Below are 20,300 nucleotides of genomic sequence, written 5' to 3'. Positions count from 1 at the left end.
GATAACTGGGATGCACAGAAGCAGTAACAGAAAAGGAGACAAAAGGGAAAGATAGGACAGGAGTGGGATAGAGGAATGGGTGGGAAGGATGCCCAAAGGAACCTGAGATGGTTGTGGAGCCCCTAGCTAAATGAAGGACACTAGCTATTTGATCTAAATACTTGGTAGCCTCCACCTCATCCTGGATAAAGGGCAGACGCTCCCCCATTGCCAGAATATCCAGGACTCCTGGAAGACATCTTGAAAAGGGAATAATGATGCCAAGGACTTGCTGCCACATCCCAATCTCAGAGACACAAGGCACATGGACTAAAACAGGGAAGAAATGTAGCATGAAGGGTGAGATTGTGGGAATGGGGCTCTTTACCCATTAAAGAGGATCTGTGCCAGTTTAAAGAGTTCATGACCCATTTCCACACTGGACGGCCCATGGTGAACTTCCACAATTTGAATGCTGCGTCGCAGGTGCCCAGCTGCTTCCTGCCACTTCCCTGGCATTAAAAAAAAACAAAAAACAAAACCAAAAAAAAAAAAAAAAAGGATTAGAGCAGCTCTCTTTCTATAGCCCTTGCCATCCAAAGAACTCAAAGGACTTTACAAACTTAGTGAGCTGACAGCCCTTCTGGAGGGTAATGAAGGGATATTATCCTCATTGTACAGAGTGGGAAACTGAGGCACCCAAGGTCACACAGCCAGTCCCTGTTAGTTGGGAATAGAGCTTGAAGCTAAAACTAGATTCCTAAGAAGATTCTGCTGTGTCACATTTATTGGGCTGCAGTAAGAAAGGTGAGAACAGGAACAGACCAGTCAGGGACTCTCCTTCTAACAACGTTAGAATTAATAGGCCAGCCATACAGAAACAATCCCAGAGGTGTCAGGAAGACGTCTTACCAAGTGTGGCATAACCCTGTGCAAGGCAATCCTCAATCTCGCCCACCAGCACATGCTCTGCAGACAGGAAGTTCTCAGCATCCATCTGGCACCTCATCAGCAGCTCAACAGCCTGACCTGCAAATCCAGGGAACAAAAGCACTTTACCGTGATAAACGAATCTGTTTCAGGTGCCAGTCACCAGCTATCTGTGAAGCGAGATTGGGTTCAACCCTACACACACACCCCCCCCCCCCACAGCCTTGAGAGGTTGCAGGATTAGCTAGGGTCACCATTTCTATTTCAGTCTGAAGCCTGCCTAACTTAATGCAGTGTCTCCAGGGGCAGGAGGCTCTTCTAGAACATGGGATCTGGGATCCTGAACCTTTAACATTTCCCCTAATTCCCTCATATTCCAGTGTAGCAAATGTGTGGTTTAGCCTCCCAGTTGGATCAGCAGCATAAGCAGCCTAGTACTTGTGCTTCAGAGATACCAGCTTCAAATCAGAAGTACCTAAATACTTGGGCAAAACTGCCATCTGGTGGTGGGGACCAGGATCTTGCCATGAAGATCACATGTACTTGTGTAATGAACTGAACAAGGTCCAAGACAGATGGCTGGCTCTTACTGGGCTTGTTGTCTTTGAGAAGTCTCCGTGCTGTTCTAACTTGCAGCTGAAGGTCCCATAATCGGCGTAGGAGGCAATCCCTGACAACCAATAGTGTACAAGCACCACTGGAACAACGGAGCACGTCTTCCCCCTGTGGAAGTCACCTTTACAGTCATTTCTGCATATACACAATTCTATGCTTTCTATTGCCACACCCGTGTATTGTATTACAGGGGTACTACACTGTTTCCCAACCACACATTAAATAAAGGAGCCTGTCTGTGTGCTGGTGTTATATCTTCAGAGCTCTGGAAGAAAGCTGAAGGAGCAGCCCTGGCAATGGTGCTGGCCTAAGCCCACTTATATCAGGCCAAAATAGGACATGAGCCACTTCAGTAATCTTCACAGAAAATATGCACTTTTTCTTTTCTCTTTCTTGAAGACTCATGGCTCAACAGTTCCATTATTTTTACTTCTAAAACAACATGGCTGCGCAGAGTACTTTACAGAAACAGATGAAACAGAGTCTCGACCCTGAAGTGCACACAATCTAAAGACAAAGGCCAGAACAAAAGAAAAAGGAGGAGGACTAGGGCAAAGATCATATGATTTTGTGGTTGCTTGGGAGAGTAATGCACACATCCTGTTAGGGCTCTAGTAGTGCTGTTTTTAGTTTATAACCCTTCCTTGAGAAGTGGGTTTTGTGAAGGGACTTAAGGAGAACAAGGGCACAAGGCAGAGACAATGCCATTAAGGGGTTTCCAAACATCTGACAGTTTGGTGAGGGGTGGGGGAGAAAACAGTACTTGACTGGGACCCCTGGACTGTGGCAACCTTTTCCTCTGGACAGGCTGGAGAAGTAAAAGTCACTCTTCCAAGAGAGTTGCAGAGAACAACAAGACCACCCCAAAAGCACAGACTTGGATCCCCACCTTGCACTCACAGTACAATGCCAGAATGCACAGAACATTTAGTTTTATTAACATTTAAAAGTTATAATTGTGATTATGAAACAGTTACCTGCATTGAAGCATGGCAGCTGGAACAGGAGAATACATCCCTTGTGGCTGCTATGCCTTTGACATCAGACCCCAACTCATCCAGGCAGGCCTGGCACTGACACGCAAAGAAATACTGACAAAGGAGGCGTTGCTGCCTCTCAGCGGATCCCATTCTGCATCGGTGAGGCCCTACAAAGGAATGATAAAGAAAGAATTGCATTAAGCAAGCAGGAAAGCTGGGTGCCTGACTAAAGGCTAAAATCCACCAAGCTAAGGGTTGAGAGGGAAAATATAATCTGTGGCTTCATTACATTCTGGGTTTCCCATCCACATCTGAGGCCTTGCAGTGAAATCAATGGGACTGAAGAAGGCCGTGGGGGTGGGCTCAGTGCCTCTGTCTCAGAAGATATAGGCTGTGGGTCCCACAGCTTGAAATGTAACTAGAGAGTAACTGTAAGAGACAAACAGCAGGAGTAGTCATGCTTATGTCATTGACACTAGGTTGTGTGCACACGTATGTGGGGAAAGGACAGAGCCAAACTCCAGACACGTTTGGAAATGTGACCTGGTGGCCATGATACTGCAGGGATTGCAGAGGTGAATGGTCACTCATGTACCCTATTTCTGGAAGGGAGTGCCAAGGTGAGACTGCAACTTACCGTAGCAATGGAAAATCTCTTGCCCTCTTAGGATTGGCCGTGATGCTCTGACTGTGGCAGCTGTCCCACTGAAAGTCACACTAGTATTAGGGTCGCAGGAATGGTTCAGGAGGCTGGTGACAGGGAAAAGGGCTGTGGCCAGGCATACCTGCTCACTGTCTGCAACAGTGCTGTCTCCAGGCTCTAAAGACCACACAACATAAAGGGGGTCAAATACATCACAAAATTAGACCCCGTGATCCACTTTGCTCATATTCTAGGCACTGAATCTGATCAAAACCAAAACGTAGTTTTTGGTGTCTTAATGCAACGAGAAAAGAATAATTACTAAACAAATTTGAAAGCAGCCATGCTCACAGTCTGATCATATGGCCATGACTTTGGGTAATCAGCTCCCCATTTGAATTCATAGGGAAAGCAAAGACTTCCTAGACTGCTGAAGGTAAGTTCTATTTGTCTAGATGCTACTAAGTTTAAATATTTGGTTTAGCTGCTGTTTAACCTAAATATTTTAAAAAACAGAACTTAAAATGATAATAATTTAGAAATCTCTGCTTTCTCCATGCATCCAAATGAGGAACAGATTCCATCAGCTCTACTCTAGATGGTCATTATACTTGGCAGAATTAGACTTTTATCTTTTTGTGTCAAGCATTTTTTCCACATCATCAATTTAAATTTTCACATGTGCAAAATTATGGGTAATAAGCAATTTTTTCCATTGATATTGATTTAAATTTTCAGTTGTGGGAAATTATGGGGGAATCAGACAATAATTATTTAATGGCAGTAAACATTGAGATTCAAAAAGTTAAAGCTTTAAAGCAGTTAAAACACAAATCATCAACATCTCATGTGAAGATATACAAAGTAAATATCCTTAAATCAAACTCTAACTAGTTCTCAAGCAGCATTTTTATAACTTTGCCTATTTTTAATTTGGATTGAAGTATTTTTTCTGTTTGTGTATGTATGATGAAATTGATTTTTACTGACATTTGCTGAAAAAGATATAATCCTTGCAAGCCTAATTATCTATCAAACTAGGGAAATGTGGTGTACATTAAATCATAGACTGGGTGCACAATTGGTGAAAGACTGTCCTCAGAGTAGTTATCAGTGGCACACTGTCAGACTGGGAGGGCATATCCAGTGGGGTCCTGCAGTGGTCAGCATTGAGTCTAGTACTATTCAATATTTTCACTAATTACTTAGATAATGGAGCGAAGAGTGTGCTTAAAACATTTGCAGATGACACCAACCTGGGAGGGGTTGCAAGTACTTTGGAAGACAGGATTACATTCAAAACAACTGTGACAAATTGGAGAACTGGTCTGAATTCAACAAGATGAAATTCAATAAAGATAAGTGCAAAGTTCTCCACTTAGGAAGGAAAAATCAAATGCACATCTAAAAAATGGGGAATAACTGGCTAGTTGGTAGTACTACTAAATAGGATCCAGGGGTTATAAGGGATGACAAATTGAATATGAGTCAACAGTGTGATGCAGCTGTGAAAAAGGCTAATATCTTTCTGGGGTGTAAAAACTGGAGTGGTATATGTAAGACACAGGAGGTAACTGTCCTACTCTACTTGGCACCGCAGGCCTCACCTGGAATAACGTGTCCGTTTCTGGGTGCCACAGTTTAGGAAAGACGTGGACAAATTGGAGAGAGTCCAGAGGAGAGCAATAAAATGAAAGGTCAACCTTTTATGAGGAAAGGTTAAAAAAATTGGTGATGTTTAGTCTTGAAGAAGATTGAGAGGGGGAACTGATACCAGTCTCACGTATGTTAAGGGCTGCTTTAAAGAGGACATGATCAATTGTTCTTCATGTCCACTGAAGGCAAGACAGGAAGTAATGGGCTTAATTTTCAGCCCTGGAGATTTAGATTAGATATTAGGAAAAACTTTCAAACTATGATAACAGTTAAGCTCTGGAATGGACTTCTAAGGGAGGTTGTGGAATCCCCATCATTGCAAGTTTTTAAAAACAGGTTGCACAAATATCTGGCAGGGATGATCTAGGTTTACTTGGTCCTGTCACAGCACAGGAGGCTAGACTTGATTTCTTGAGGTCTCTTCCAGCCCTACATTTCTATGATTCTGTGCTGGGCCTATTGCTGGGAAAGAATAAGGAAGTTTCCATTGTAAGAGAGATTATGTGGTTTTAGGGAAGATACTTACAAAGTTTATCTAAATGCAGTGGGAGCTCTTTAAGAGTGCTCATCCATTTGCTATATCCCTCCCCCGAGAAAATCCAGTGAGGACAAGATGGAAGAAGAGTGCAGTTTTTCTTACTGACCTGACTCCCGGATTACAGTCACCGCTTGCGCATTACATTGCAGCTGCAACATATGTCTCAGCATTGCTTCTCCCAGAATCTTCAGCTCAGGAGACAATTCAGCAGACATCTTCATGTGCACTTTCAGTTTGGACTGGCTCTCACATGATCTCTCACTCAAAATGGTCAGATCTGTTTCTTGCAGTTTCTTGCATATGGCTACTATACTCAGGCTGCAAAGGAATTTATGTTCAGGGCTGTGCTTTGCAGCATGGGTCAAAAGGTTGAAGACAGCTTGGTAAGAACCCTGGTACTGTCCATCATCATCACAACCAGGAATCAGAGGCTCTGCTTTCTCAGAGAGTCCCTGCATGCCAGCTTTGGAATTTGATGTCTCACCCAGACTCTTACCCCTGGCTTCAGTCTTGTGAAGTTCCTTGTCATCTCCTTGAGACTGCTTCACTGAGCTGCTAACCTCTGCAAATCCAGCCACTAGAACTGTCCTTAAGGCAACATGGGAGAAGACCCCCAGTGTGAGCAGCAATGCCCCTAATGAGCACTCTGTTCTGTGATAGTGCTCCCATGCCAGCTGTGCACACGTCTTGCTGCAGTACTTGGCATAGCTACACCCCCTGCAGGGCACTGACGCCAAGAGCTGCTTCAAGCAGCGGTGACAGTGGAAGTCCCCATTAGTAACCCTAGTATCCCATTTTGTTTCAACACCGTCCTGGAGCAACAGGCTCTTCCCTGGGCTGAGCACACTTACAAAGGCCTCCTCTTTCACCAAGGTCTCTCCTGGTATAATATCCTTGGTGGCAACCAGGTGACGTCCTCTGCAGCAGTCAAACTTCAAGCTCACAGATGAAGATGCACTTGAAATTTTACCATTCTCTTCCCAAAATTCCAAGTCCTTTTGAGTTTTGCTGAGTGCTCCTGGTGCCGATATTAGGCTACCCTCCTTCTCACGAGCTTTCATTTTAAGTTGGCTGACTTTTCTTAGCAGAGTCTGGCGCGCAGTACTGGTCAGATTCTGATCCATAGCTATTTTACTCTCCACCTCGGTGATGGTCCCTGCTGCCTCCTGCACTCTCCCTAGAAGAAGCAGACACTCAGTTTTCCTCAGCAGGATCTTAGGCTGCAGTCTGTCTGGATAGCCCTGGGCTTGAGCCCTTTCAATGTCTTCTAGACAATCCTGGAAGTGAACATAAGAGGCCTTTTAAATGGACTTTGAAAAATGCCTGAAAGTGATATTTATTCTTCTGTTCCATCTGAGGTTGGGCATATTTAATTTATTTAGAACTGCATTAATTGATTAAGCTTCTGGTCCATGACTGACCCAAGGGTCAGAGTAAAGGTTTATACAGAGCTGCCACTTTAAAAGCGAGACTATCCCACAAAGAGAAAAAGTGCAGACTCCTGGAATTCAGAAAGGTGTCTGCAGTTTGCAGCATACTTTTAAAACCATATTGGACCATAGCCTCTAGTGCTGGTATTTAAACTTTGTTCTTTATTAATATTAATTTGGATTTAAATAAACACAAGAACAACTATTCTAGGCCTAGTGTACGAGCATTGGATAGAAAAGCTTTAATTAGTTAGTGAGCCCTCTACTGGCCTTCCCTCTCTTTTGTTTAACAAAAAAAAACTAGAACCCAGAACAGAAGTGCATAAATGTAGTTAGGCATTGCATGTTGTATCCAGTTAGCAAAAACAGTTATTTGGACTGGATTGTGCCAGCGTGGTTTGTTCATATTATGTTTTTGTGTAAAGAATAGAAGATACAACACCAAGCCCTAGGCTCCCTTATCATCCGTTAAAATCATACCATGAAAACCATTACAAAAATAGAACACATCACAAACCAGATTAAATCCCTCACCCCTCAGATTCCCAAAAGAAAAATCCTGCTCCAGCCCTTCCCAATGTCATCTTAGGCTATTTTGGACCAAAAGCACACAATGTTGCTACAGGTAAGCAGCACATGAGGAGTGTGCTGCCTGTCTGGAGCTAGAATTCAGGATGTGGTGAAGAGTCTGCCAAGATTCATCAAGCCTTCAGACCACTACCGTTTCTACTTCTCCATATGGGCACTATTGATAACGACAAGAATAAACTTGAGTGGATCATTGCAGACTATGTGGCTCAGGGAAGAAGGATAAAGGAGCCTGAGGTGCAAGTGGTGTTCTCATCCATCCTCCCAGTTGAAGGAAAAGGTCCACATCCTAGGATGGAACTAGGCTGTTCTCAATGGTGGCAGATGACAGAACTAGGAGCAATGGTCTCAAGTTGCAGTGGGGGAGGTCTAGGTTGGATATGAGGAAAAACTTTTTCACTAAGAGGGTGGTGAAGCATTGGAATGGGTTACCTAGGGAGGTGGTGGAATCTCCATCCTTAGAGGTTTTTAAGGCCTGGCTTGGCAAAGCCCTGGCTGGGATGATTTAGTTGGGGTTGGTCCTGCTCTGAGCAGGAGGTTGGACTAGATGACCTCCTGAGGTCCCTTCCATCCCTAATTTCTATGATTCTATATTGAGCAGTGGTCTCCCACTGAGGTATAGTCTTTTCCAACTTAGTGGCACTTCATTTTAACCCCTTCAACAAGCCCAATAGCTGCCACCTCTGGGGAAACATATAGTGGGATTACGCAGTGCTGGCATCTTCAGAAAACAGACAGCATGCCACTTTCTTGAAGTCTTGGCACTGCATATAAGACACAGTTGAATAGCTGCAAAACTTCACTGCCATTACTAGACTCTCTACACCTAGTTTTCAAAAGGAATAGCTGCTGGTTTGTCCAGGAATGTGTCTGATCTAGTACTTACCTCAAATTGACCCAAGTGAAAGAGGGCTGCAGAGCGATTAGCATAACACAGTGACATTTCTGGGCTGTCGAGTCTTATGTGGGCCACCGCCTGCAAACACCAAAAAGAGTAGAGAAAGAGGGATTGGTATATGTTCTCTGGACAGCTACATTTCTGGGACATGAGATGTGTGTGATCAGGGTTGGGAAAGGGAGAGTAGTGAGGTGAAGAGAGTCAGTTCAACCTGTGATGTGCCAACCAATGGACAATTGTACTGAAGATAAGCAAGACAGTATAATCTCGACCTCTTCCATCTTCATTCTGTACCATAATGGCTAGGAGGGCTAGTGCGATTCTTGGATGTGTAAAGAGAGGAATATAAAGGAGCAGGGAGGTAGTATTGTCTGTATATGACAATAGTGAAACCATTGCTGGAATACTGTTCCCAGTTTTGAGGCCTACTCTTCAAAGAGCGATGTTGATAAATTGGAGAGTGTTCAGAAAAGAGCTAAAATATTACTCAAGCTCTGAAAAACCTGCCTTACAGTAAAAGACTTAAGAAGCTCAATCTATTTAGTTACTATCTTAAAGAAGGTTAAAAGATGATTCAATCACAGTCTATAAGTACCTACATGAGAACATTTCATTATACCTTTTTCTGTTAGACTAAATTCAGACTAGAAATAAATTGCAAAATGTTAACAGAGAGATTAATCAACCACTGAAACAATTTACCTAAGGACATGATGGATTCTTCATCACTTGAAATCTTAAAGCCAAGATTGGAGGTCTTTTTAAAGACACGCTATAGCCTAACCACAAGGTCTGAGCTTTACTGTATGAAGTTCTATGACCTGTGTTCTGTAGGAGGTCAGATTAGATTATTAGAAAGGCACTTTCTGGCTTTAAAAATATATTAATCATAATTAGTTTCTCTCAAGTATTCCATCCAATGATCACAAGGCACTTTACAAAAGCCCATAAATTAAGCCTCAACACCCTTGTGAGGAAGATGTTTTTATTTTACAAATATAGGAACTAGAGAGCACAGAGATCATAGGTCCAACCCTGAATGGTGCTGAGTATTCTCAACTCCTGTGAAAATCACTGGGAGTTGAGACTGCTTAGCACCTTTCCAGACTGGGCAATAAGTGACTTGCCCAAGCCTATAGCGGAAATGGGAATAGCATAGTCAGCCTGTAACAGAAAAATGGTTACTAGGGAAGACTGACTGGCTACAAGGATGTCTACAGGGTACGTGCAGAATAAAACTTCTCATGACTGTTCTACCCAAGGACTACCCAGAATGCTGTTGCCTTGCTAATTTGACAACTGTATTGAACATCTGCTATAAGATTCAGAAACACCCCAGGATTCCTGTGGAGTTTGAGTAAAAGTTCCCGCATCAAACCCTCCTACTGGAAGACGAAACTAAGGCTGGAGTGCCCACAAAGCAACCATTTTTCCATTTGTGTGAACAGCTCTGAATCTTTACCTTGGAATATAGGGTTATTGCTGCTGTGTATTCCTTTTTTTGAAACCTCTTGTTCCCCTCCTCCTTGTAGAAAAGTGCAGCTTTCTGATCCTTTCCCACCCAATTACTGGCAGTCAGTCTGTGCAAAAATTCTTCATCTTTGGGTCTGTGAGAAAAGTTAGAAATCTCAGAATTGCAGGCCTGGTCCACAACACACTTAACACAGAGTGCCTGGCAGCCACCCGCATGCCCAGGTGCGAGGGAGAGCATTCAGTACTCACTGGAGGAGAGTGAAGCAGAGGAGGAAGGTGTCCCTAAGTGACACTGTCTGAGAAAGTGCCTCCTTCAAAGAGGAGTCCAGTGAGGCCCATTTCCGACGAGTGTAGGACTCCCACGCCTCCACAGGCAGCTCCATGGGCCCTGAGCCAAACCTTGGGAGGGAAGAAACTCTTAGGACAAAGCAACACAGCAAAGTCAGCAACAGCAGGCATCAGGCCAACAGAGGTGGTGTGGCTGTGACAGACCACAGAATCCACATTCCGGTCAAATGTCCCTGCTGCAGGCATCATGGTCTCTGGATGGGTGAGGGGCAATTACCATGGGGCCCAGGCTAGCCAACAGCCTGGGCCATGACATTTGCTGCTCCAAGCAGCCTAGGAGACAGAGGCTGGCTTGCCCGCCCGCAGCACGCACCAGACGCAATACTAAGAACATAAGAACGGCCACACTGGGTCAGACCAATGGTCCATCTAGCTCACTATCCGGTCTTCCCACAGTGGCCAATACCAGGTGCTTCCAGGTAATCATCAAGTGATCCATTCCATCGGCCATTCCCAGCCCCTGGCAAACAGCAATCCCTGCCTATCCTAGCTAATAACCATTGATGGACCTATCCTCCATGAACTTATCTAGTTCTTTTTTGAACCCTGTTACAGTCTTGGCCTTCACACAACATTCTCCGGCAAGAAGTTCCACAGGTTGACTCTGCGTTGTGTGAAGAAATACTTCCTTTTGTTCGTTTTAAGTATTCAAGATGTGAGCATACCATGGATTTATAAAGAGACAACACAATATTTTTTCGTCTTATCTATTCCTTTCCTAATGATTCCCAACATTGTGTTAGCTTTTTTGACTGCCACTGCACATTATGTGGATGTTTTCAGACCACTATCTACGGTGACTCCAAGATTTCTTTCTTGAGCAGTAACAGCTAATTTACATTTTATATGTATAGTTGGGATTATGTTTTCCAATGTGAATTACTTTGCATTTGCATTTATCAACGCTGAATTTAATGCCATTTTGTTGCCCAGTCACCCAGTTTTGTGTGATCCTTTGTAACTCTTTGCAGTCTGCTTTAGACATCTTGAGTAGTTTTGTATCATCTGCAAATTTTGCCACCTGTTTACCCCTTTTTCCAGATCATTTATGAACATGTTGAACAGTACTGGTCCCAGTACAAACCTTTGGGGGACATCACTATTTACCACTCTCCATTCTGAAAACTGATCATTTATGCCTACCCTTTGTTTCCTATCTTTTAACCTTGTACTGATCCAGAAGAGGACCTTCCCTCTTATCCTACAACAGCTTACTTTGCTTAAGAGCCTTTGGTGAGGGACCTTGTTAAAGGCTTTCTGAAAATCTAAGTACACTCCATCCACTGGATCACCCTTGTCCACATGCTTGTTGGGCCCCTCAAAGAATTCTAGTAGATTGGTGAGGTATGATTTCCCTTTACAAAAACCACATTGACTCTTCCCCAACAAATCGTATTCATTTATGTGTCTGATAATTCTATTCTTTCCTTAGTTTCAACCAATTTGCCTGGTACTGAAGTTAGGCTTACCAGCCTGTAATTGGATCGCCTCAGGAGCCTTTTTTAAACATTGGTGTCACATTAGCTATCCTCCAGTCATCTGGTACAGAAGTTGATTTAAATGATAGGTTACATACCACAGTTAGTAGTTCTGCAACTTCACATTTGAGTTCCTTCAAAATTCTTGGGTGGATTACTGTTTAATTTATCAATTTGTTCCAAAACTTCCTCTAATGACACCTCAATCTGGGACACTTCCTCAGATTTCTCATCTAAAAAGAATGGCTCAGGTTTGAGAATCTCCCTCACACACTCAGCCATGAAGACCGGTGCAAAGAAATCATGTAGTTTCTCTGTAATACCCTTATCTTCCTTGAGTGTTCCTTTAGCATTTCAATCATCCAGTTGCTCCACTGGTTATTTAGGGTTATTCCTGCTTCTGATGTACTTAAATTTTTTGCTGTTACTTTTTGAGTCTTGAGCTAGTTGTTCTTCAAATTCTTTTTTGGCCTTCCTAATTATATTTTTACACTTCACTTGCCAGCGTTTTTGCTTCTTCCTATTTGCCTCGATAGGATTTAACTTCCACTTTTTAAAGGATACCTTTTCGCCTGTAACTGCCTCTTTTACTTTGCTGTTTAGCTAGGGTGGCACTTTTTTGGTCCTCTTACTATGTTTTTAATTTGAGGTATACATTTAAATTGAGCCTCTGGTATGGTGTATCTAAAAAGTTTCCATGCATTTTGCAGAGATTTCACTTTTGTGGGTATCCCTTTTAACTGCTGTTTAACGAACATCCTCATTTTTAGGTAGCTCCCCGTTCTGAAAGTAAATGCTCTAGTGGTGGCTGCTTTGGTGCCCTCTCCACAGGGGCGGGGAACGTTATTGGGTTAGGTCACTACTACCAAGCGGCTCAGCTGTGTTCAGCCCTTGGCCCAGACCCGTGCTCCACCTAGGACCAGCTCACGACTTGCCTCGCCACTTGTGGCTCCAGGCCCAGCGGGTAGTGTGTAGTCAGGTAAGGTGTCCAGAAACCTTCTCTCTGCAGCCCGACCCGAGGTGCCACGTACCAGTCAATACGGGCAGGCAAACCCGCCGCGGGCTCCCCTGGCCAGGCTCGCAGAGCAGGGAACCCTCATGCGCCCGGAGACCCGGCGCTGAGCCAACGATCCCCCGGCCCCGGTGCCCAGGGGCTGCCTCACCCCGCCGAGAAAGCTACACGGCCCGGCCCGGCCTTCTCATCCCCGCCCGGCAGGGCCCCGGACAGACAGACACTCACACTCGGCAGCCGCCGGACTCGGACTCGACGACGGGATTCCTGTCACACGCTGAGAACCAGTCGGCGCCTCCACCTCAAGCGCACGCACCCCCACTCACGCGAGGATCACTTCCGCCGTACAAGCACGCCAGCCAATGGCGGGGGACGCACGGCTTACGTTGTACGTGGGAAGCGCAGAGAGCGTGCGCGCCGCGGGGAGGATTTGGCGCCTTTGGCGGCCGGCGGGCAGCGCGAGGGGCGGCGGAGTTGGTGGATGCTAGAGCGCGCCGAGGCCGAGCAGGCTACGCAGCATGAGCGCGCGGCTGAGTGAGGGGGCCATCGCGGTGAGGGGCTCGGCGGGGCGGCGCTCGGCTTGCCCTGAGCTGGCTGGCGGCGCTGCGGACGGGAGGGAGCGGGGTCCCGGGCTGAGCTGGGCCGGGCCGGGCCGGTCCCGTCCCCCGCAAGAGAGGAGCGGGCGGCGCGGTTGGGTATTGAGGCGGGTTTCCTCGCCTGAGGCTCGGGGAGGGGTGAGGGGGTGTTTAATCCCCCCCCCCCGGCCCGGCCCCTCTCTCCGAGCATGTGGGGAGGGGGCCGGGGGCTGCGTGGGGGGGGGCAGTGCGTCATCCCGCAGTTCCTAGGGCTGGGTGGTGGCTGCCGGTGCCCGTCCTCTTGCCTCATAGGGTAACTAGGGCAGGTGCTACGGACGTCGTTGTAACAGGTCCCCTGAGCTCTCTGGGAGCGCCCTGTCTGTGTGTGTGGGTCGGTCGGTCTGTCTGTCTGTGTGTGGGTCGGTCGGTCGGTCGGTCTGTCTGTGTGTGTCACTCCGGTTATTTCTGAGGTTTGTAACACTCCAAGGGCGGCCTGTCCTGTTCCTACACCCTTGGCCGTTGGTTAAAAGTACAATTCACATGAGCAAAAGAGCATCAGCAGCAACCCCACAAAGTGTAACGAAGATAGATTGACCACATTGGGACTGAATCTTCCTCGTTACCGTAGCAGCACTCTGTGCCCCAAGCTCTTGGATACTGTTTACAGCAGAGGTCCCCAAATTGTGGTGCAGTTGGGGGTGGGTGCAGCAAAGGCAGGAAAAGAGTGCCCTCCCCCAGCCCCGCTTTGTCCTGAACCCCGGCCCCTGACACCCTGCTTTGGCCCTGGGTTGCGGTGCCTGGCCCCCACCTTGGCCCATGGTGCCCAGCTGTGGTCTCTGCCCAGGGCCGCCCTGGACACAGGGGCCCTACTCCTAGCCTTGACCCTAACCGTGCCCCAAACCCAGCTGGGGAGAGGTGGGGGGACACGGCCGAGATGAGAGGGTGTGCGGTAAAAAATTTTCGAGACCACTGGTTTATGGTCTGTTTCTGTCCCTGCCTGTGTTTACTACTACTCCAGTTCTGGTGGTTATTGATTTGATTACACTTGAATACAAGACCAGAGAAATACACAACAAAGAGAGAAACACTTAGAAGGAGCAGAGATGGGCTTAAAAAAATAAAAGTTGACATTTCTGGGAACTCTAGGTTCTTGATTAATTTACAATTTGTAGGAAGCATAACTACTTGCAACAGCTCCATAGGCTGCCAGGAAGTGCTCAACAGGCCACAGTGTGAGAATTGATGAACTAGTAAATCAGCCTATCACTTCCCATAAAGTGCAGGGATTTCTGAGGTGGAAATGTTTCTCTCAATAATTGATCTGCCCTTTTCCTTGTATCAGGATGAGCTTGGACTATGGACAGAAATTTTGAGGGTGTTCACATTGTTGGCGCACTATCCAAGTTTGATTCCTCATTTTGGTAGCAGTTTATTATAATTAGTCCAGTTATTTGTTGGTTAATCTCAGTCACAAAGCTTTAAAAATGTTTTCCAATCAAAAAGACTAAATCCTCTATCTTCCTTTATAGGCCATAATGCAGGGAGAGAACCATTTAAGGCCTGTTCTCCAAGTCATTGTGAGTATTCCCTCAAGTGTCATTTTACTCCTATTATCTGTAACTTAGTGTACTTATAAGCATACATGCTGCTCTCCAAGCCCATAAAGACAAGATATCTGACCCCCAAGGGGTGAGTTTACAATATAATTCAAACATGAAGGGGTGGAAGCCTTGTAGGTGAATTGAGCAGCACCAAAATGCTCATTGACATGAATCTGAGCGAGCATGTTTTAGTCAATCTGAGGTAGGCTTTAATTCCTAGTAGTTTGTCTTAATTCTCTGGTTTATGAGTAAGCTTTCCCCAATAGATGTGATCTTTGACTTTGTCTCTTATGTGTTCCTGTAAAATCATCTAAGGGCTAAGAATTCAAGTTTTTCCTTCTAGAACACCCGTGCAATCGCCACAGGAAGTGGGCCACCTCGTTATCGTGTGCTGATGAGCGATGGGGTGAACACACTCTCCTGTAAGTAATGCATAGTGATGAGAATTTACAAGTGCATGGCTAATAATTGCACCCAATTGTCAGAATTAGTGACTGTTTTTTTTGCTGTTGAACTGAGTTTTAAAGGAGTGTGTGAAGAGTATAGAATGCATTTATGTAGATTCCGGGATCTGTAATTTCATTTTAATCTTACAAACAAAATCCAGCTTTTCTGAATTGTTGCAGAGCGTCCAAGAATTCATGTTAACTATCAAGAACAGCTCAGTTATACAGAACTGTGATTAGCAGACTATCCTAATAGTGGGTGGTGGTGGTGGGGTTCGAAGAATCATTTAACAGCACACCTTAACTCAGGGCTTGACAAATTTGTTTTGGAGCTAGGAGCCAGCCCAAAAATTAAGGAGCCAGACAACGTGGGCTCAGCGGCGGGGCGCCCTGGCCGGAACACAGCAGCTGCTCTCCCCTCCCGGCCCTACCCCTTCCCACCGCCCCCTCTCCCACAACGTGGGCCCAGCGGCAGGGCGCTCTGGCTGGAGCATGGCAGCCGCAGCGTTCTCCCCTCCTGGTCCTGCCACATGGGCGCAGTGGTGCCCTGGCCGGAGCACGGCAACTGCTTCCTCCCCCCCCTCCCCCCCCGGGGTAGAAATACTAGGTGCCAGACTTAAATTTCTAGGCGCCATGGCGACCTGGCGCCTCGGGTTTGTTGAGCCCTGTCTTAACCTATCTTTTTCTAACTCACTGCATATGTTTTACTTCAGTGGGTTGAGCTGCTAGGCAAAATATCATTGCAAGAATGCTGTATTCTGTTCTCAAACTTTAGAGAGTTAATATGTGATTTATGTTCCAGAGAGATATTCATACTTTTTCACTTGTGTTTGTGCTGGTTTGTGTGTGATGATTAACTAGGCAGGGCTTAGCTCTATGTGGTACCAGTAGTTAGCTATGACAGTCATCTTTTCAGGGCTGCATATGATGGTTGTTTCAGGGTTTTTATTTTGTTTTTTGCAGCTTTCATGTTGGCTACACAACTTAACTCTCTAATTGAAGAGGAGCGCTTGTCTGCCCACTGTATCTGCCAGGTTAACAGATACATTGTTAACAACCTGAAAGATGGAAGGTATTCATGTATATTTAGATATTTGTACACACAGGCCATCTGTACTAGTGGATGCTGCTACATCTCACATAAATGATGAGAGGTCAAGTGCTGCTGTTCTGAGATTAATAGGTGTATCCATTGGTGTGTATCGTGCATGAGGGAGGAGGCACCTGTTTCTCCTGACACCTCAAGTAATCGTGATGGCTATACAAGGCTGGCAGAGATAAAAATTGCTGTACCTGGTTGCAATGTGCTTAGTTTCAGATATTAATATCTGTGTAGTAATTAAATGGAAATAACTGGATAAAATGCATCCAACTGTATAATCATTAAATTTTGGTCACTTAAAATTACATGCTATTGGTGAGGCTGTGAATGAGGACATGTCCTGGTGGTGATTAATTTTGTATGGAGATGGTAAAGTACTTGAACTTTCTATTGCAGTTAAGGTAAAGTAACAAAACCTTTAAGATTGCATACTTGCCTGAATGCGTAACTGTGAACTTTTGCTGTAACTGTCCTCTTCTCTCCAGTCCACCCTTTCTATTTGACACTCACTTGCATTTAGTTTTATGCCATTTTGGGCAGGGTTGTAAGGAATCTAGCACATTTTATGTGCTCCAACAATAATGTTGAATGTGTCATTACATCTCAATCTCATGTGATGATGATCTCTTCCTGATTAAGTGCTGTATTGTTTCAATCTACACCACTTCTACCTGTGTTTACTAAATGGTTAAAACTCCTCTTACTGTTAATGAAGCTGTTTCTTCTTGACAGTGTCTCCCCAAGGAATCTGTGCTCTGTAGTGATCACAGTGCCTGTGTGTATGCAAAAGACTCATTTACAATGTAGGGCCTCTCGCAGGCATGCTGGGAGATGTCAGGAGTCTTTATTGTTGCTTGCTTTTTGTTTGTAGGAGAGTGATTATATTGATGGATTTAGATGTTCTGAAAACTGCTGATGTGGTTGGTGCAAATATTGGCAATCCAGTACCCTACAACGAAGGTAAGGCACTTTCTACAGATGATAGAATTATTTAAGAGACTCACTGTCATGCTGGTTTTTCAGCTGGTTACTCTGTTTTTGGTGAAAAAATGAGTCAATCATTTAATTATCTTGTGCCTGGAGTAATGATTTTCAGTTCTCCAGTGTTGCCTGTAGCTGTGTAGTTTTGTACAGTGCCTATCACCACAATATGTAAGACAAGGTCAAATAGGTTAGTTTCTGCCTCCATGTGGTATGGGGAAGTATCAGACCAGCTGATTCTCATACCTTAGTGATTTTCTGTATAGCACTGTAATATAATGTTGTCTAAATTATTCCATTCTGATTCTTTTTTATCTGCTTATAACTATCAACTTTCAGGCAGACATTTTCCAAGCCACTCTCTCTAAGTTGTGTTTGGAAAATGGATCAAAAAAAGTTCAGCTTTCTTAAGGAAAGTTGGGTGGTGAGTGGAAAATATATTTATAATATGTAGGGGTTTAAGCTAGGTTAAAATGGGTGGGATCAAAGGAGGCATATGACAGAATCCCACAGGCAGGTGTGAAAAAAGTGACCTTAAGAGAAGGCTAGCTGTTTGTAGGGGGAGACATAGAAACTTTTTCCATAGGATCATAGGAGCAACAAGAGGGAAATCAGTGGGGAAATCTTCTTCACAATTTAGTTGACTATACAAAAATATAAGGAGTATGGGGAATAAACATGAATAACTGGAATTTTTAGGCTATAAGCTAAATTATGACTTAATTGGTGTCATAGAGATTTGGTGAAAAGTCTCACGACCCACTGGAGTAGAACCAGCAATGTGCCACAGTATATATAAGTAATATATCCCTTGAGGTAAGTTGTGAAGCACAATACTGGGCAGATAACTACTGAGCCATGCCTTGGAGGTTCTTAACGCTCTTATAAAAACGCTATAACTTCTTAAAAAGTGCTTAAATATTTTCCTGTTAAAATGCAAGAGAAAATGTGGAAGGGCAAAAATAGTTTACAAAAATCTTATTTCTTATCCTATTTCTGAAGCCTCTTATTTTAACTCCTCTTCCATGGGCATCTAGGATTCTAGCTTTTACATTTCTCTTATACAGAATAAATTTCGAGCACTGAATAGAGTATCCTGTTGGGCATCTTTTCTCTTTTGAAGTTTGAGTACTTAAATCAGCTGAGCTTTGGTGGCAAAGGTGATTTTAGCCTAGCTTTTCTGTCTGGTGGATACTGGAGAAAGCACACAGTACTGGGTTGGATGTTAGTCTGTTGCTAGGAAAACAGCTGTCACCAGTTCAGCATTGACTTTACTGCAGCAGCCAATTAGAAGAGTAGATTGGCTTTGTGCGGAAACCTTGTTCAGATTAAAAATAAGCTAGAGGGTCACACACTTCATAGCGTCTCTTGGCTGAGTTCATTGCACACACCAGGGCTCCTTGTATTCTTCCAATCCCCATCCTCCCCCAAGCTCACTGTGTGCTACCCATTCATTCCCCTCTTCCAGGGACTCCCTGCAACATCCCTCCCCTCTGTGCCAGGGGCTCTGTATGCCCCTTTCCCCCACCATTGTTTTTTTCTTTCTGTCAGGAAGATGTTATTCAGGTTGTTGATATTTTAAACTCTTGTGCGGCAATACACAGAGTTGAGATGGGGGATTGTTATGCTAGAAGGTGTTAATGGCTGTGATCAAACCGGCTGTTTTATATAAACTACTGTAGATCTGGACTTTTTTTAATTGATTGTATGCATTGTTGTAAAAATTATCATATTATGCCCAGCCATACAGAAATGCCATCAGGTTGAGTGCAGAGCCTCATTTTGCTCAGTCTGTAAAAATCCAACAAAACCTGTGACCAGTGAAATTAATGTGGGGGATCTTTTACACCTGTAAGAGGATCTGGGTGTTCAAGCTATGGGGTAAATCTTCACTGCAAAAAAAAAAAAAAAAAAAAAAAAGGTGGGGGTGTTGGGAGGTGTTTTTATCTTGGGTCAAAATAGCAGTGAAGACACCACAATTTAGCTTTTAATTTGGGTTATCAGCTCAAGGTAAAGCCTATTGGAGAGTCTGAAGTTGAAGGTAGCGGCTTACCTGAGTTAAATTTACTTAATTGCAGTGTTTTCACTGGGTTTTTAAACTAACTTTTTTATTCCAGTTAAGACATAAGTGTAGAGTAGTTTTCTGTGATGTGAAGTCAGTCCCTTTTTTAGGGTGCTCCCAAATGGCCATTGTCAATATACTGACAACTCTGTCTCTAAGGTGATTAGATGCTGTGGGGATCCACCTTACTTCCTGTGAATTCCAACACTGTGGCTCAGGTTGGTCTGCAGTTGATTTAGGCTTGACTGTATTGGTTGTTGGGATGTGGAGCCCATCATCCCTCATTTAATGTCTCCATATTTTCTAAACGAAAAATTAAGGTATGAAGACTTATAGGTTTCTTTATGGCTAGTGTTGAATCTAGATTTATCTTCATCCAACACTTTATTCATGGAATTAGAGTTTTATTAAGTTGTTATATTTTAGCTCTTATGTTGTGCAAACCCTGCAAGGGAGGCATATAGATATTGCTGAGAGCTGTCAAAAGTTTAACCGCTTTACTAGTGTCCCTTTAAATAATTGTCAACCCTGAATTCTTCCAAAGTAGTAATGGAAAGCAGTTGCTTGTGAAAAGAGATCTGGTAGAGATGGCTATATGCTATGGCTCTTGTAACATATTTGAATGTTAGTGGGTGTTCTGTGCCATGGGGCTCTTGTGAAAACAAGATTACATCCTGTTGTGGAACTGCGGTTACATCTCTTCCTCAGTTTCCTTTGGTGGGCGTTCAGTAAGTTCAGTGATGCTTGTATACAGTGAACAATGCTCCTCCAGCGATCTAGTTTATTTTAATGAACCACCAGACATGCTATGTAAACAAGCCACCTTTTGCTGTAAGACCCAGCGCTTCTCCTCTGCCTGGAGCTGTGCAGTCTCACCCTGAGTTAGCAAGGGAATCTCCCATGCCTTTCTGCCTCGAGTCTTTCTCTGGAATTTTCTCTTTGTCTTCTAGGGCTGGCTCCTCTCC

The 20,300-nt window shown here is 44.4% G+C and overlaps 2 protein-coding genes across 3 annotated transcripts in view; one reads left to right on the top strand and one right to left on the bottom strand.

The window, feature by feature from the left end:
• Positions 1-12,888, bottom strand: part of SMYD4 (SET and MYND domain containing 4) — a 41,477-nt gene extending 28,589 nt beyond the window's left edge. For both annotated transcript variants that reach the window (XR_010923238.1, XM_067565986.1), the window contains exons 1-10: positions 12,797-12,888; positions 9,980-10,129; positions 9,720-9,864; positions 8,246-8,335; positions 5,448-6,618; positions 3,142-3,324; positions 2,502-2,671; positions 1,500-1,632; positions 892-1,008; positions 368-491 (exon numbers count right to left, since the gene is read on the bottom strand). Coding sequence is in view for 1 of the 2 variants with exons in the window: in XM_067565986.1 (XP_067422087.1) it covers positions 368-491; positions 892-1,008; positions 1,500-1,632; positions 2,502-2,671; positions 3,142-3,324; positions 5,448-6,618; positions 8,246-8,335; positions 9,720-9,864; positions 9,980-10,113 (2,267 nt within the window). In the remaining variant the exon portion in view is untranslated. The remainder of the gene's footprint in view (positions 1-367; positions 492-891; positions 1,009-1,499; positions 1,633-2,501; positions 2,672-3,141; positions 3,325-5,447; positions 6,619-8,245; positions 8,336-9,719; positions 9,865-9,979; positions 10,130-12,796) is intronic.
• A 93-nt stretch (positions 12,889-12,981) lies between these two features.
• The window catches only part of RPA1 (replication protein A1), a 33,234-nt gene continuing 25,915 nt past the window's right edge, over positions 12,982-20,300 (top strand). The window contains exons 1-5 of the mRNA XM_067565980.1: positions 12,982-13,119; positions 14,673-14,720; positions 15,088-15,166; positions 16,154-16,262; positions 17,164-17,252. Of these exons, the coding sequence (XP_067422081.1) occupies positions 13,087-13,119; positions 14,673-14,720; positions 15,088-15,166; positions 16,154-16,262; positions 17,164-17,252 (358 nt within the window). The 5' untranslated portion in view covers positions 12,982-13,086. The remainder of the gene's footprint in view (positions 13,120-14,672; positions 14,721-15,087; positions 15,167-16,153; positions 16,263-17,163; positions 17,253-20,300) is intronic.

The sequence above is a fragment of the Emydura macquarii genome, unplaced genomic scaffold (assembly GCF_026122565.2).
Source record: "Emydura macquarii macquarii isolate MOO-44397 ecotype Brisbane River unplaced genomic scaffold, CSIRO-AGI_Emac_v2 contig_2699, whole genome shotgun sequence".
Taxonomy (NCBI): Eukaryota; Metazoa; Chordata; order Testudines; family Chelidae; genus Emydura; species Emydura macquarii.
This window is presented reverse-complemented; position numbering and strand designations above follow the sequence as displayed.